The 14,171-nt window shown below is 34.5% G+C and overlaps 1 protein-coding gene across 4 annotated transcripts in view; it reads left to right on the plus strand.

Moving 5' to 3' along the window:
- Positions 1 to 14,171, plus strand: part of LOC149567301 (Galactose oxidase/kelch repeat superfamily protein) — a 228,799-nt gene that overhangs the window by 94,483 nt on the left and 120,145 nt on the right. For all 4 annotated transcript variants that reach the window (XM_089820483.1, XM_089820480.1, XM_089820481.1 and 1 more), the window contains exons 8-9: positions 12,121 to 12,163; positions 12,323 to 12,403. In XM_089820483.1, the coding sequence (XP_089676609.1) occupies positions 12,121 to 12,163; positions 12,323 to 12,403 (124 nt within the window). The remainder of the gene's footprint in view (positions 1 to 12,120; positions 12,164 to 12,322; positions 12,404 to 14,171) is intronic.

Genomic DNA, 14,171 nt, shown 5'->3' on the forward strand with positions numbered 1-14,171 from the left:
CCAAAAGAAAAGAGAACTAAACTAGAACCCTCTGGGAAGAAAGGTATTTTTGTAGGGTATAGTGAAACATCTAAGGCATATAGGATTTTCATACCTGGAGAAAAATGTATTGAACTTAGGAGGGATGTAATTTTTGAAGAAAATCTAACATTCAAAAAAGCACTAAGTTCTGAAGAACCTTCTCCTTTGCTCAGTTCTGAAAGAAGTAGTGAGTCTGAGACTTAGAGGGAGAATTTAGAAGGAATTGAAGATGAAATTCAAAATCTAAATCTTGAAGAAACTCAAAATTCAAAGAAAAGACCACTTTGGGCCATTAAAACAGTAGAGGAAGCAGAAGACTTTGTTGCACCTTCTGGAGCAGTCAGAGAAAGAAAAAGACCTAAAATGTTCTCTAGTTATACAACAAACATGAATGATTTATTCAAAACAGAACCAACTAATCCCTCTGATGCTATTAAACATATAACTTGGAAAGAAGCTATGACAGAAGAATATCAATCTATTATGAAGAATGATGTTTGAGAAATTGTTCCAAGACCTGGAGGAAAATCTGTTGTTTCTTCAAAGTGGATATTTAAAATAAAGCATGCTGCTGATGGTAGCATTGAAAAGTATAAAGCTAGATTTGTAGCCAGGGGATTTTCTTAGAAACAAGGGATTGATTATGAAGAAACCTTTGCTCTTGTTGCTAGATATACCTCCGTAAGTGCAGTCTTAGCAATTGTAGCATCCAAGGGATGCAAAGTACATCAGATGGATGTAAAAACAACATTCCTAAATGGAAAGATTACAAAAGAAGTATATATGGAGCAACCTGAAGGACTTGAAACTCATGATCCTATCATTTTTGTTTGCAGGCTCAAGAAAGCTCTCTATGGGCTTAAACAGGCTCCCAGGGCCTGGTATGAAAGAATTGATAAGTATCTCATCAACTTGGGATTCTCCAAGATCGAAGCTGATCCAAATTTATATTATAAAAGAGATAAAGACGATATGGTAATTTTGATACTATATGTTGATGATTTACTAATAACAGGTGATGATCATCTTATAGATTAGTGCAAGAAAGATCTAACTAGAGAATTCGAGATGAAGGACTTGGGACTCCTTCATTACTTCCTAGGACTGGAAGTATGGCAGAATTCTGACAGTATCATACCTAATCAAGGGAAGTATACATCAGACATTTTGAAGAGATTTGGAATGTGGAATTGCAAGTCTATGTCTTCTCCAATGGAGACTAATCTATATAAACTTAAGGAAACATCAACAGAATCACCTTCTATAGATTCTACTCTCTACAGACAGATGATTGGGTCCCTTATGTACTTAGTAAATACAAATCCGAATATTTGCTATGTTGTTAATGCCTTAAGCCAGTTTATGTGTGAGCCAAAGGAGATTCACCTAGTTTCAGTTAAACACATTATGAGATACTTACAAGGCACTCTTAATTGTGGACTCAAATACGAGAAGGTTGGCTTAGATTTACATGAATTCATTGACTCAGATTGGGGTGGAAGTGTTTAAGATAGAAAAAGTACTTTAGGATGTTGTTTTAGTTTAGGATCAACAATGATATCTTGGATATGCAGAAAGCAGTCTTCAGTGGCTCAAAGCTCCATAGAAGCCAAATATATTGTAGCAACAATGGCCTCTTGAGAAGCAGTTTGGCTAAGGAAGTTACTTGTGGGATTATTTGGGCAAGCCATGAATCTTACGATTATTCATTGTGATAATTAGAGTTCCATCAAGCTTTCGGTGAATCCAATTTTTCATGACAGGTCGAAGCATATTGAAATTCCTTACCATTATGTAAAAGATATGGTAGACAGGAATTCTATAAAATTAGAATACATTTGCACTTAAGATCAGACAACAGACATTCTCACCAAACCTCTATCTAGAGTGAAGATAGAGCACTTCAGGAGAAGACTTAGTATGGTCGAGTTATAATCCACTTTTACTCTTTAAATTATTAATAAAATAATTTTATTTGTCATGCTATTGACTGTTATGGGCTCCACCATTTGTATTCATTATTTAAGAGGTGACTATCTTTGAGATAATGAACACTTGTATAAAAGACATTATGAGAGATGACAATCTCTTAGATAATGTGCTAACAATAGAGTTCTACTATAAGATCTAGATGAGTTTAAGATCATATTGTGATGTTGACATTGCTATGTCAATGAGTCACAATTTGGATAAATGAAGAATTTTATTATTCTTCAGGTTTATCTTGTATTCTGGTAAGTCTTAAACTCAGGATCATGTTGTGATATAGAAATACTAGTATCTATGAGTCACAACTTGGATAAATGAAGAAATTATGTTACTCTTTAAATTTATACTATGCATTGTATTCTTTGCAATACTGTTATCACCAGTAGTAGTGATTTGTCATACTACAAGTTTAGTAAATGACATTATATTATGTGTTCTATGATACCACTTGCCAAGGAGATTCAAATAGATATAGAGTATCAATTCTTGCTTGTTCATCTTTATTGATGTTGCTAGATATGATATCTCTCAGTATGATTATCAAGTTAAGAGGGAGTGTTAAATCTGTAACTTGTTAAGCATATTGATCTGATAACAGATCAATCAGAACTAATATAACATGATAAGTAGAGGGCCAAGTCTTTGCATTATTCCTTCTTCAAGATCGGTGTCTATCCTTAGGATTTTGCATTAGTATTAATCTAACAACATTGTTTGTGTTTGTAATTAATATTTAATTATGCTTAGAAAGTCGCTGACTTCTAGAGGTTAGGCAAATGATTTTTGGAAGAGACATGTCCTTTCTAAGGACATGTCTCTTGACTCCTATACTTATAGAGGGTAAGGGTGAAGTCTAAGAGCACACAAGATCAAATACAAGTCCACTCCTTAGTCATCATTGCCCTCATTCAAATTGCAGAAGTAAAAGGCAGAATTCTGAGTTACATCTCTAATCCAATTAAAGGCTATAATCTGAAGTTATTCACAGCAAGCTATTAGGAGAGAAAGAAGGTAGATTCCAGTGTATATTTAGTCCAAGGATATTTGCAAAAACTTGACACAGGTACAGATCTGGATCCAAATCTAGATCTGGCCTCTAGGGCACAAATCCGGTAATTAAGTAAAATTTGGATGAAGCTCAGCAAGGGTAAAAAATCAGTGTAACATGGGGACTCACACCCCCCCCAAAGCTCGAAGTACCCGTCCACCTTCGCCATTCCGCAACCATGCCACCTTCGGGATGAGTACTTGAATTTCTATTTTGATTTTGATTTTTGAATGTTACTATTGGGTATGTAATATCTTAGTATGTTGAATGTTCAATAGTTCTAATTCATGTTGCAATTTTGCCATGTTCAGTTATTTTAATTTGCTATGTTCTACTGAAACATCATTTCAGAACTAGCATATAATGTTCTATGTGTACACTACACAACACCTCTCCCTGCGCTGTCCTCCCCTTGCCGCCGTCCCCCTGTAGTCCCCTAGCCATCTTGAAAATGATGCCCATCTTCCTTGCGCCCTAGAAACTCGTCCCGCCTTCCCGACGTACCCCAATATTGGGGTAACATTGTAAAAAAAGGACATTAAATTCAACTTATATAAATTTGTTTAAGTAATATATCCACAAAATTGTCAAAATAACAAAATAACTCAGCATTATTTAAAAATAAAATAATGATTTATTAAATATCATAAAATTCAGATGAAGTTTGGAAAAGGTAAAAATTTGCTGAAATTTGAGCTTTATGGATGAGATTTGGCATATGCTGTGACATAGATCATATGAGCATTCTTGTAATAGAAAATGATCAGTATTGCTCAACAATATCTTTAAGAAACAAGTCAGTGCACTATCCTAAAAGAAATTCGATAATTTAAAATAGCTATTACCACAAATAGAGTGACAGTCAAACAACTACATCCCAGACAATAGACGCTGGATCATTCAACATGTTGGCTCCCAAACAGCCTTTGTATTGGTGTTTGGTATTGGCATCACTGTTTCCAGCTTTTAAATAGAAGTGTAGTGTAAGAGATCCAACTTGCTCATTAGCCGCTTTGTGAGTAAGTGGATTCTTTCCTAAAAAAAGAGGAAAGAATATTAGTGACATCCTATAATGCATCGCTTAACTTGTTGCTTACCTTGAGTTGATCTAAGGAACGGTGAGAAGGGGGAGCCTTCTTTTTAAAGTAGGAGACTCTTTCTCACACTGTGGTTGGTCAACGTATTTTGCGACTGGATTTGCATAAATCGTCGGTTGCAAAATATCCACCCAACAATACATATATTGACTTACTTGACAGTTTTAGCTACTATGCCAGAATTAAGCAATATGTTTTGCAATTGGAATGAATGCAGATAAATTACATGTCTCAGTTGATCAACAAACTATCTAGTATTCCTAATATATCATCATTAGCAATACACTGCTTGACGACTTGTTTTTAGTGACTTGTATTCTAGTTGTGTGTCTTGGATAGGGATAGAAATTGCTATCAATTGTAGATTTTGTTCACACTATTATCCACACTGTTCCCTTATACAATCAATAGTGAGTCCACTTCTAATCTCTAACTATGCTAGCTTCGAAAGTTCCATCTTGAGGTTAAAATGTCGACTCCAAGCTCTAAGTGTTGCTGTCTTGTGAAATACCTCAGACTCGGTACAAACTCCTTAAAAGCATAGTAATTGGATGGCTCTTCGGATTCCCTCTTTCGAGTCTATTTTGATCACCTATTTCCATGCCAGAGGTAGAGTTTCTTTCTGAGCTCTGTATTTGTATGGTCAATCAATTCCTTGCACTTGCAACATTACCTTGACATGTGGCATATACTTCTCTCTGTTGCAATCTGCAAATTGTAATAACCCTGACCAAATTATAACTTTAACAACCCCGAATTCTTAACAAATTCAGAAGTTTGGCATTTTGTCAAACAACTCAATTACCATTGCATATATAATATTGTAAATTCTAAACACAACACTGGGTGATGCACCAACTGCTCACAAATTTTTATCTACTTCTGGCCTTATAAATTTTGCGCAAATATAGACCATATACCGACATATAGTTGTAAAGTGATTCACATCAATCTCTGACTTCATTCATTAATAAACTATACAACAATGTGATGGGAATGGGATTTAATTGTAAACTGGTATTTGTAATGTCCCCATCTTCTTAGCAACTCAGTGGAGTTCTTAGCTTTTACATTCTCCAGAGGCTAAGTGGAGAAATAGGAAATTGATTAAATTAATTTCTTATAAAGTCATTAAATAAATTAAAATTAAAACGTGACTTTATATTTAATTAATTTAATTTTCTAGAAGTACAATTAATTATTGTATTGCAAGGAGAAGCTTCTAGATAGTGCATTAATCATTGGAAAAGGGGGAAGCCTTTAGTAATTTAATTTTCTGTAATGGGCACCCTTGAAATGCCCAAGAACTGAACCGACTACTGAAAGAGATTTTAATGTCTTTGCATAGATTTAAAACCACATAACATGAACAAGAAGGAAATTATGCAAACTGAAGATTAAACCACTGCTAAAATAATGTTATTTCTCAAATTGATAAAATCAAATGCATAGCAATGAATTCCAAAGGCCAAACCCCAAGGGAATGATGTCTAGAATGTCACAAGAGAGGATGAATGCCCTCTAATGCCAAGAATATAACTGTATATCCAAGTTCCTATCAAATACAATTCACCATCATCCGATGATAAACAATGAAGCTCCCACCTCTATTTATACTTTTCCTTCACCCTTCTAGAAGGAAATAAAATATTAATTAATTGCATTTACTAGAAGCTTCCCCCTTCCAATAATTAATGCACTCTCTAGAAACTCCTCCTTTGCAATACGATAATAAATTGTGCTTATAGAAAATTAAATTACTAGAGGCTTCCCCTTTTCCAATAATTAATGCATTGTCTAGAAGCTTGTTCTTGCAATACAATAATTAATTAAATTAATTAAGTATAAAGTCACTTTTTAATTTAAATTTATTTAATGACTTTATAAGAAATTAATTTAATCAATTTTTTATTTCTCCACTTAGCCTTTGGAGAATGTAAAGGCTAAGAACTCCACTAAGTTGCTAAAAAAAATGGGGACATTGCAGTATTTTAGTATACCATTGATTCATACTTCCAAAGATTCAGAATTTCTAACCAACCTGCTATGCATTTCAACTATGTAAAGCAAATTTCAGAACCTGGTTTTTGCTCTAGAAGTCAAGCTGTTTGCTCTAGAAGTCAAGCTGAAAGTCACTTTGTTTAATGCTCAGCCTGGTGAATACTTGAAGTTACCAGATTGGATGTTTTTCCAGCAGAAGTCCACCTTAGTGGATCTGAATTCACCTTCAGCAGGCCTGCTATTACTTGTAAAATGCTGGAACAATGGACACCCAGCTAGAACTAATTCACAGCAGAGGAAATAGCTGTCCAGTCAGCAGTGATTGCAAGAAAGATAATACACCCAGTCAGCAATTAGAATGCAGATCAAATGACTGGCTTATACAGCCTGATCAGGTTTATAATTCTCTGCAAAACCCGTTCTCCAACGCTAGCACAGAGCCCAGCATTGGTCTTTTTTTCTTCTTGACAAGTGACGTTGGAAGTCACACAGTCACAACCGATTTGCAGGATAACAGGATGCCTAGGGAAAATATGTAATCCACCAAACTCCTCAATCAAGATCATTTCCCCAGTCAATGCTCAGTATTATGCAGAACATCAGTAACATGTCCCGGCCTTGAATGCAATTGAATAACAGGTACAATCTCTTCCCAGCCACAGAATGAACTGTAGGGAAGTCTCCAAACTTTGCAATGCCAATTCTCAGAAATATAAAACTCTTAAATCGAATGCAGAACAATTATTACCTCTCTACCTCAGCAGGGGTAATGGAAGATATCACCAGCCAATTCTCTCTTCAAGCCACAGTAGGAACAGTATGAGGAAACCTACTTCAAACTACAATACCGAACCCTTATACCTCAGCAAAGAAAAATAAATTATTAACCACAAAAAAAAATCTTCACAAGCATCAAAAGAAAATAAACAATCAGATGATTTTTCCTTCACAATTAGCTCATATTTATAATCTCCAAATGCCCTTTTGTTTCCAAAATGTAACTTCACTTAGGAAGCTTCTCCAACACATCACTGTATAAAATTTAATACTTGGCTTAGGCTTATAATTAATTAAATAAATGACCCCTTCCAATGATGACTCAACCCTCAACTCAAGTGAAATTATAACTTTATAATAAGCTAGTTAATGATTTAACAATAATCTGGCCACCAAAATGATAATAACTTCCAAAATACTTATCCTTTAAATATGCTTTCTGAAACAAGAGTCACTCCTATTATTTCCCCACGTGACCAAATGCACTATCCAAAAATAGAAAGGGTCCATCTCAATCAACACCTGACTTACCACAAATAGTAGGTACACAAAACTAAGCCCAAACAAAGTCCAATATGAGCCAAACAAAGACCAACTTGTAGCTTACTGAATTTTGGAGAAGACAAGACCCTCCCAAGCCAAACCTCTTCCTTAGAAGACCCTGTATCCACAATAATTAGCCTACGAGGATCACAATAATAGGATAATCCCTCAAACTTTGATGCGAGAAGAAATGGGGACATTACACAAATCATGAATTTTTTCCTCATTCTTGCACCTGAAATCTCTATCACGGCAATATGGTGAAGTTATGATAGCAAATTTCGGCAGAATAATCCAAATTCAGAAATGATAGTATTGTTCCCAGCAAGAACGTTATAAACTCAAGCCACAACAAAATTTTCTTCCTTCACACAAACTATACAATGTCTGATTGCCGACAACGGGATTAGCAGTTATTATTTATGTGCCATATGTTGTTATTTCCGATGTTCTGCATAACTTGATGACACGATAAGAAATACCTCTCTTCATACGTCCATTGTTCCTGCACCTATATTGACAACATTGGTATGATAATCTGACAAGATTCTGGTAACTGAGGATGCAGAGGGATGATAGTTCACTGTTTTTCAATCTATGAACCTAAGTTTTGGCATTCCTTAATAATGACAATGAAAATGGCTAACAATAGAATAAGAAGAGGATTTCACACTAAACTGTTAAGTAATTAGACAACAAGAGATTGTACTACAAATTACTTCAGGCACGAACAATCCCAACAATGCCTTCATACCCGATATGCACCAATTGAAGAGGAAAACCTTGATCCACTGGTAGAAAGGAATTCAACCTGTACCAAGTCCTCTACACAAATACTCCTTTCACAGAAATGCAAAACAATATTTTCATGCTTCAAAGTCTCTAGTTTTTGATTAATTGTTCGCCTACGACTTTTTCTCTTTCTTCACTGTGAGTTATGCATTAAAATTGCTTCCTATTTAATCTCCATAGTCAATTTTGTCAAACTTTGGTAAAAGCATTAGTCTACAAATATTTCCTGGCATTTTTCAATTGGAATCATGACACTTAAATATTGAAACTTCGATTATATGCAGCTTTATATTCTTCAACAACAACTAATATATGAGATCAAAGCTTCCATGGAGATATAGTATTTACCATCCCAATTCCAAAATTTTATTTTTATATTTAGTTCCTTCACACACACACACACACACATGCATGCACGCAGGCACACGCACACACACACGCATGCGCACACGCGTGCGCACACACACACACACAGAGTTGACAAAATTAATGGAGCTTGCCAATTAATTTAGTGCTCGTGCTATAATATATTTTCCAAATGAGATGTTTGAATTGGAGTGTCCACAAAAGTTACACAATTATATTTCAAAAGGAAAATCTATTAATTAGCTGGGCAAAATTGTCAAGGCCTTGAAGCTGTATAATAATCGTCGATGGCAATATTAAAACTATCTCTACAATGTTATTGTTCTTGAAAATATGACATCTCCTTGCAAATAAATATTTTCAAACTTTGAAGAAAGTGATGACACCACTAGATGTGCCGAGTACTCTGCCTTACTTTGGTAATAAATTCTACCCCAAGCCTCTTCTCAGACCAACATTACCAAACTGCACTTTAGTCACTTTTGAAACCTCACAGGCTGGCAAGATGTACGACTTTGATACCACTGTAATATCCTGAGTGGGTATTGTCTCCAATTTATCTCAAAATGAAACACCAAAATTGAAAATACAGATTTTCATACAATTTTGTTTTCATCTAACCAATAGTAATACAAATTGACAGCAGAAAATATAGTCTTCCATAATGAATATTATACTATAATCTTTAGCAAAATCAGAATAAAATCCAATTGTTGATATAGTAACTACGACAAGATTGGATAACAGAAAAGATGAACCTGGAATACAATATGAAATGCATGCGTGATGGTCTCCAATTGACAATGGGTTTCCATCAATTGTCCAAGCTTGAGGGTTTTTGTCCTCTCGCCTGCTGAAAGCTGTAGCTTTCCAAATAACTCTCCAAGAGAGAAAAGAAACCCAAAATTAATAGCCAAACATATCGCAAATGAAACTCTCTCGCTCTCTTTCTCTCCTTTTAATGTTCAATACCATGACTCTTCTCCTCCTACTCCGTCTTTTTGTCTTCTTGCCAGTTTGTCTCTTATTAATCCACTTTATAATATTAAATTGACCTTTTTAATAAGTCTGTATTAAGCTCCCATAAGCCAATTTTAATATTTTATGAATTTGACTTTAGATTTCCTAATGTCCCAAAAAGTGACCTTACATTATTTGATTTTTCTGTAAGTTTCTGAAAAAAATTGCAATATCTATACATATTCCAGTTTCAACTTCCACACGTGGAAGGTGAAAATTGAGCTGCAATTTATGCACATGATCATTGGGAAGAGTGAATAAAAATTAGGAACTTTTTACACATACAATTAATCGAATGATAGAGCAGAGATGATAAATCGAAGCCATTATTGGTGTTGCCCTCTTCAATTCTATGTTGCATTATTTAAATTTGGCGAAACCATCTAAGGAAATTTAGGAGAATTAGATGACACTTTTCGAAGCATCAGTGCTTAATGCAAATCTGTCTTTAAAGCTTTAATCTTTCAAGTTCAGAATGATTGACGGATTCACTATGTCAAGCCATGTGAACAATCTGAGGTATCTTCTTTAACTACTAGAAGAGGTCGATATTGCAGTGGTAGATGATGATGCTAAAGCCATTTTACTTTACAATTTATCTTCAAAATTCAGAAACCTCATCTTTACTCTTATTCAACTTTCTTCTATAAGTTTGGAAGACATGATCTCATCTATCCCAGCTAAAGGGAAAAGAACTATTGCTGGAGATGTGGAAGATCGTCAAACTAAGGCAGTATTATACTCAAATCGCAGAAGATTTAATAATGAAAGAAGGGGGACAAAATGCTGTTATTGCATGTAACCGGGCACACAACTTGGACCAGTCGAATCGAGTGAATGATGTTCTCAAAGGAGAGCTCAAAGGAGCTAATGTAGCCATTGTTGAAGACCTGTTGATGCTGACAATAGTGAACAAGTTGCTTTTTATGCATTTTAGAGAAGACATCTCTGTGATTTTCTCACGAATTTAAAAATAAATTATAATCTAAAAAAGTAAATTGCCGAAGAAATTATATTTGTAAGAATCCTTTTTTTCTGCATCTTTTATTGTCGGGGTATGAGCTGGGAAAACTTATTTAATTCTTGGGTATGAGCAGGAAAGATTTATTAAATTCTTGGCCACGTTGATTTTCGTGTTCTTTGATGAATTCAGAAAGCTGATAAAGTGAAATGGGTAATTCATTTAGCTTTGGAGCCTTATCCTTCTTAAAAGAAGGAGGACCACTATTATTTCCTCCCAATAGATGTTTTTGAAAATGTAATTTGAGCATTAGATCTTACCTGCCAGAGTGGTGTTGGTAAAGTATTTGACTACTACAATACCAAAAACTTACATGATTTAACTCCATTTGGGTTGATGATGCTACTTGCCTTATTGTTGCTCACCCTTGTACCTATGATGTAGAATAATTTGGAGTTACTTTGACTGTGCTATAGTCAAATGTTTCTTATGTTTTTAATTTATCTACCTTTTCTAGCCAATGTAATGACCATACATTTGAAAATCTTATTCATGAACAGGGATATTTATACTTTGTACCTTGCACTTAATTTTAGTTGTATTAGCTGTGGCAGTCTGTTAATATCTTCTTTTTTGGTGTATATATTCCCAAAAATATGTTAATTGTATTACTTGTTTTCCTACCTAGAAATTGGATTTTCTGTGCCTACTGGTTCATGCACAAGCTGTCAACTCTCTTCAACTCATACTTATTGATTCTTTTTGAGAGTTTTTTCAGCTAAAATCCTAAATGTTACACAGTAAATTTTCAATTGGCTGAAACTTAAATGTGCATCTGGTTTACATGACTATTTTGAAAGTAATACACTGGCCAATGACCTAATACACTTCTATGGAGCACTAAACTTTCCATTGTGAAAACTATTTGTGAGCCCTTCTGCACTGGCTTGGAACCTGTCTGGTCTTTCTGTCAGAAATTCTTTGTTTGATCTTTTAAGTTGTTGCAAATGAACTTTCCTAAATTTTATTTTCCATTCCAGAGGTTTAGGTCTTTAATGAACATTCAAAATATCCTCTTAAGCCTGAAAATGGATTGATCTATCCCAATTTTTCTTAGAGTCTCAAAATAGCATTGATGTCACTGCAATAGTATGGGGAGTTCTTTTATGTCTCTGTCTATAACTTTTGATGTCTGTCCAACATATGGGCATCTGAATAGGTCTCATGTTCAACTGGTAAAAATATCTTATACTGACATAACATTATGAATTTTAATTTTTAATGAAATTTACTAGTTTTGTTTTTCTTATGATTATTAGTCTAATTTAGTTCATCTTTATCTAAATTCTCTTCCCAGTTTTTTTTCTATTGCACCATTTGAAATGTAAATTTATCAGTGTGTTCTCTTTGTTTTGAAGTTGATCTATAAGGAAAGAAATTGATATTCTTATATTTGACAAAGCCATGTATTCTCTATCTAATTACTGGACACTTCTTGTTTGCAGGTATTATAATGATTTGCACATTTTTGATCTTGATGAATTTAAGGTAGATTGAGCTTTTTTATGTTTTTGTGTTTTGTTTTATCTTGCTTTTTTATTTTTAATCTTGAGAAATCAGGAGATGAATTTTTGTACTATCATTAATATTTTAGCTCATTTCTGGACATTTGTTCCTCACACTTACATAATTATATTAAACTTTTAGTGGCAAGAAATTAAACCAAGACCTGGAAGTTTATGGCCTAGTCCAAGAAGTGGTTTCCAACTTGTCGTTTACCAAGATGAGGTTAGTATCTGAAATTTATGGATCATACAATCTTTCTATGTTTGTTACAGCCTTATATTAATGAAATGATTCACAATAATACTAATGTCCACCTTTATCTGATTTGAAATATAAAATCCTCAAATAGTCATAGTTAGTGTTGGTTTCACGCCAGAAATCTAAATTAGCTGCACACTCAAGGAAAATTCTGAGCCATTTCTTTTTTATTGATCTGATCTTATACATCAGTCCCACTCTCCATTGCCAATCAATGCTGTGATGGTGGTGTTGTGCTAGTAGAATTTTTGCATAAGTGGAATTGCTGAAATTTCTGTAGGTGGGGATGCAAACTAGCTGTAAATGTTGGGTTCTTGTCCCTTGTGAACTGGTTTGACTATAGGTCCTAGCACAAGTTGCGTTCGGTATTTCTTCTCTTTGGTTGATTAAATATGGCATTTGGAAATTTATGTACATTTTTGGTCCACTTGTGTTTTCTTCTACATCTATTGGTTCATGATCTAGAAACTTTGGGGACTCATGACTCCATCACTCTCCTATGGTTTATGCGGCCTTGTTAGTGTCTTAGTCATCAGTTGCAGAAACATGGTTTTAATGCAATAACCTAACCCTCGTTAGATTTGTTTCACATATCCAATGACATCTACTTTGATAGACTTGTTCTACCTAGGCATCTACACTACTATTCTTGCATAATGACCACATAGAGGAATACTGCTTGAATTTGGTACAATGACGAGTGGCCTTGTAGTTCTCAAGTCAGTTATCACCCTTCTACATATATAATTGTGTATGTACCATTCTTTATCAAAAATTAGTAGTTGGTAGAGCTTGGGGATAGCCTTGGTGTTTTCCCAGTAGGGTAGTGTTCAGAACATAATAGAATGCAAGTAAAATGTACTGATACACATAGGCACAATATATAGAGAAGTTACACACACACACACACACATATTCATTGATCATAGAATCAGCATGTATCTCCAGAATAGCCACAACAATATTACTAGATCAACATCACTAGATAACCACATAACAATTTATCCCAAGGATAAGTAGACTGCTATATATAATGTTGGTGTAATTAAGTATTTACTAATTACACTTTACTTAAGTTTACTTAGGTTAATGCATTAACATATTAGTTGTCATGTAGACACCTAGGAGTTTGCATATTCATATGAGTTGTCATGTAGACAACACAATAGTTTGGACTCCAATTGAGCTCATGTTGTCTACTACATCTCTTTATGAGATACACCTTTGCATTCTTATCCTCTCATTGTTGCATGTACATTCATGCACAATGGAGGATAATCCACTCTTGGTGGACATGTGCTGAGTTGTTATGCTTATCTCTTTGCTGACTCCTAGTCATATCAGTTGACTTTATATACAAGACACTTTTATAATGTATTCATCCAAATATCTGATATCCATTATCATTTTGATCATTATTGAGATTCTCATTTGATCACTACTTGTCTCTCTTGTGCTATCTACCGAGCTTCATGATCTTGGCGTTGAATTATTGCCTTAGGAAAATTCTTACATGATGTCAAAGCTATACCATATTCTTACATAGTATCAGAGCTATGCCAAATTCTTACATGTTATTAGAGCCATATGAGTTTCATTACATTGCCATTGGAGAGATTATTTTTTTGCGGGTCAAGATTGGAGCTTGTTGGTGCAAATTAGATGTTGGTATGATATTCAGAAGGTCAAAAAACTCCCAAATCGACTTTCGTTTCATCAAAATCAGACATCT

The sequence above is a fragment of the Cupressus sempervirens genome, chromosome 3 (assembly GCF_028749045.1).
Source record: "Cupressus sempervirens isolate cs-2001-9-10 chromosome 3, ASM2874904v1, whole genome shotgun sequence".
Lineage (NCBI taxonomy): Eukaryota > Viridiplantae > Streptophyta > Pinopsida > Cupressales > Cupressaceae > Cupressus > Cupressus sempervirens.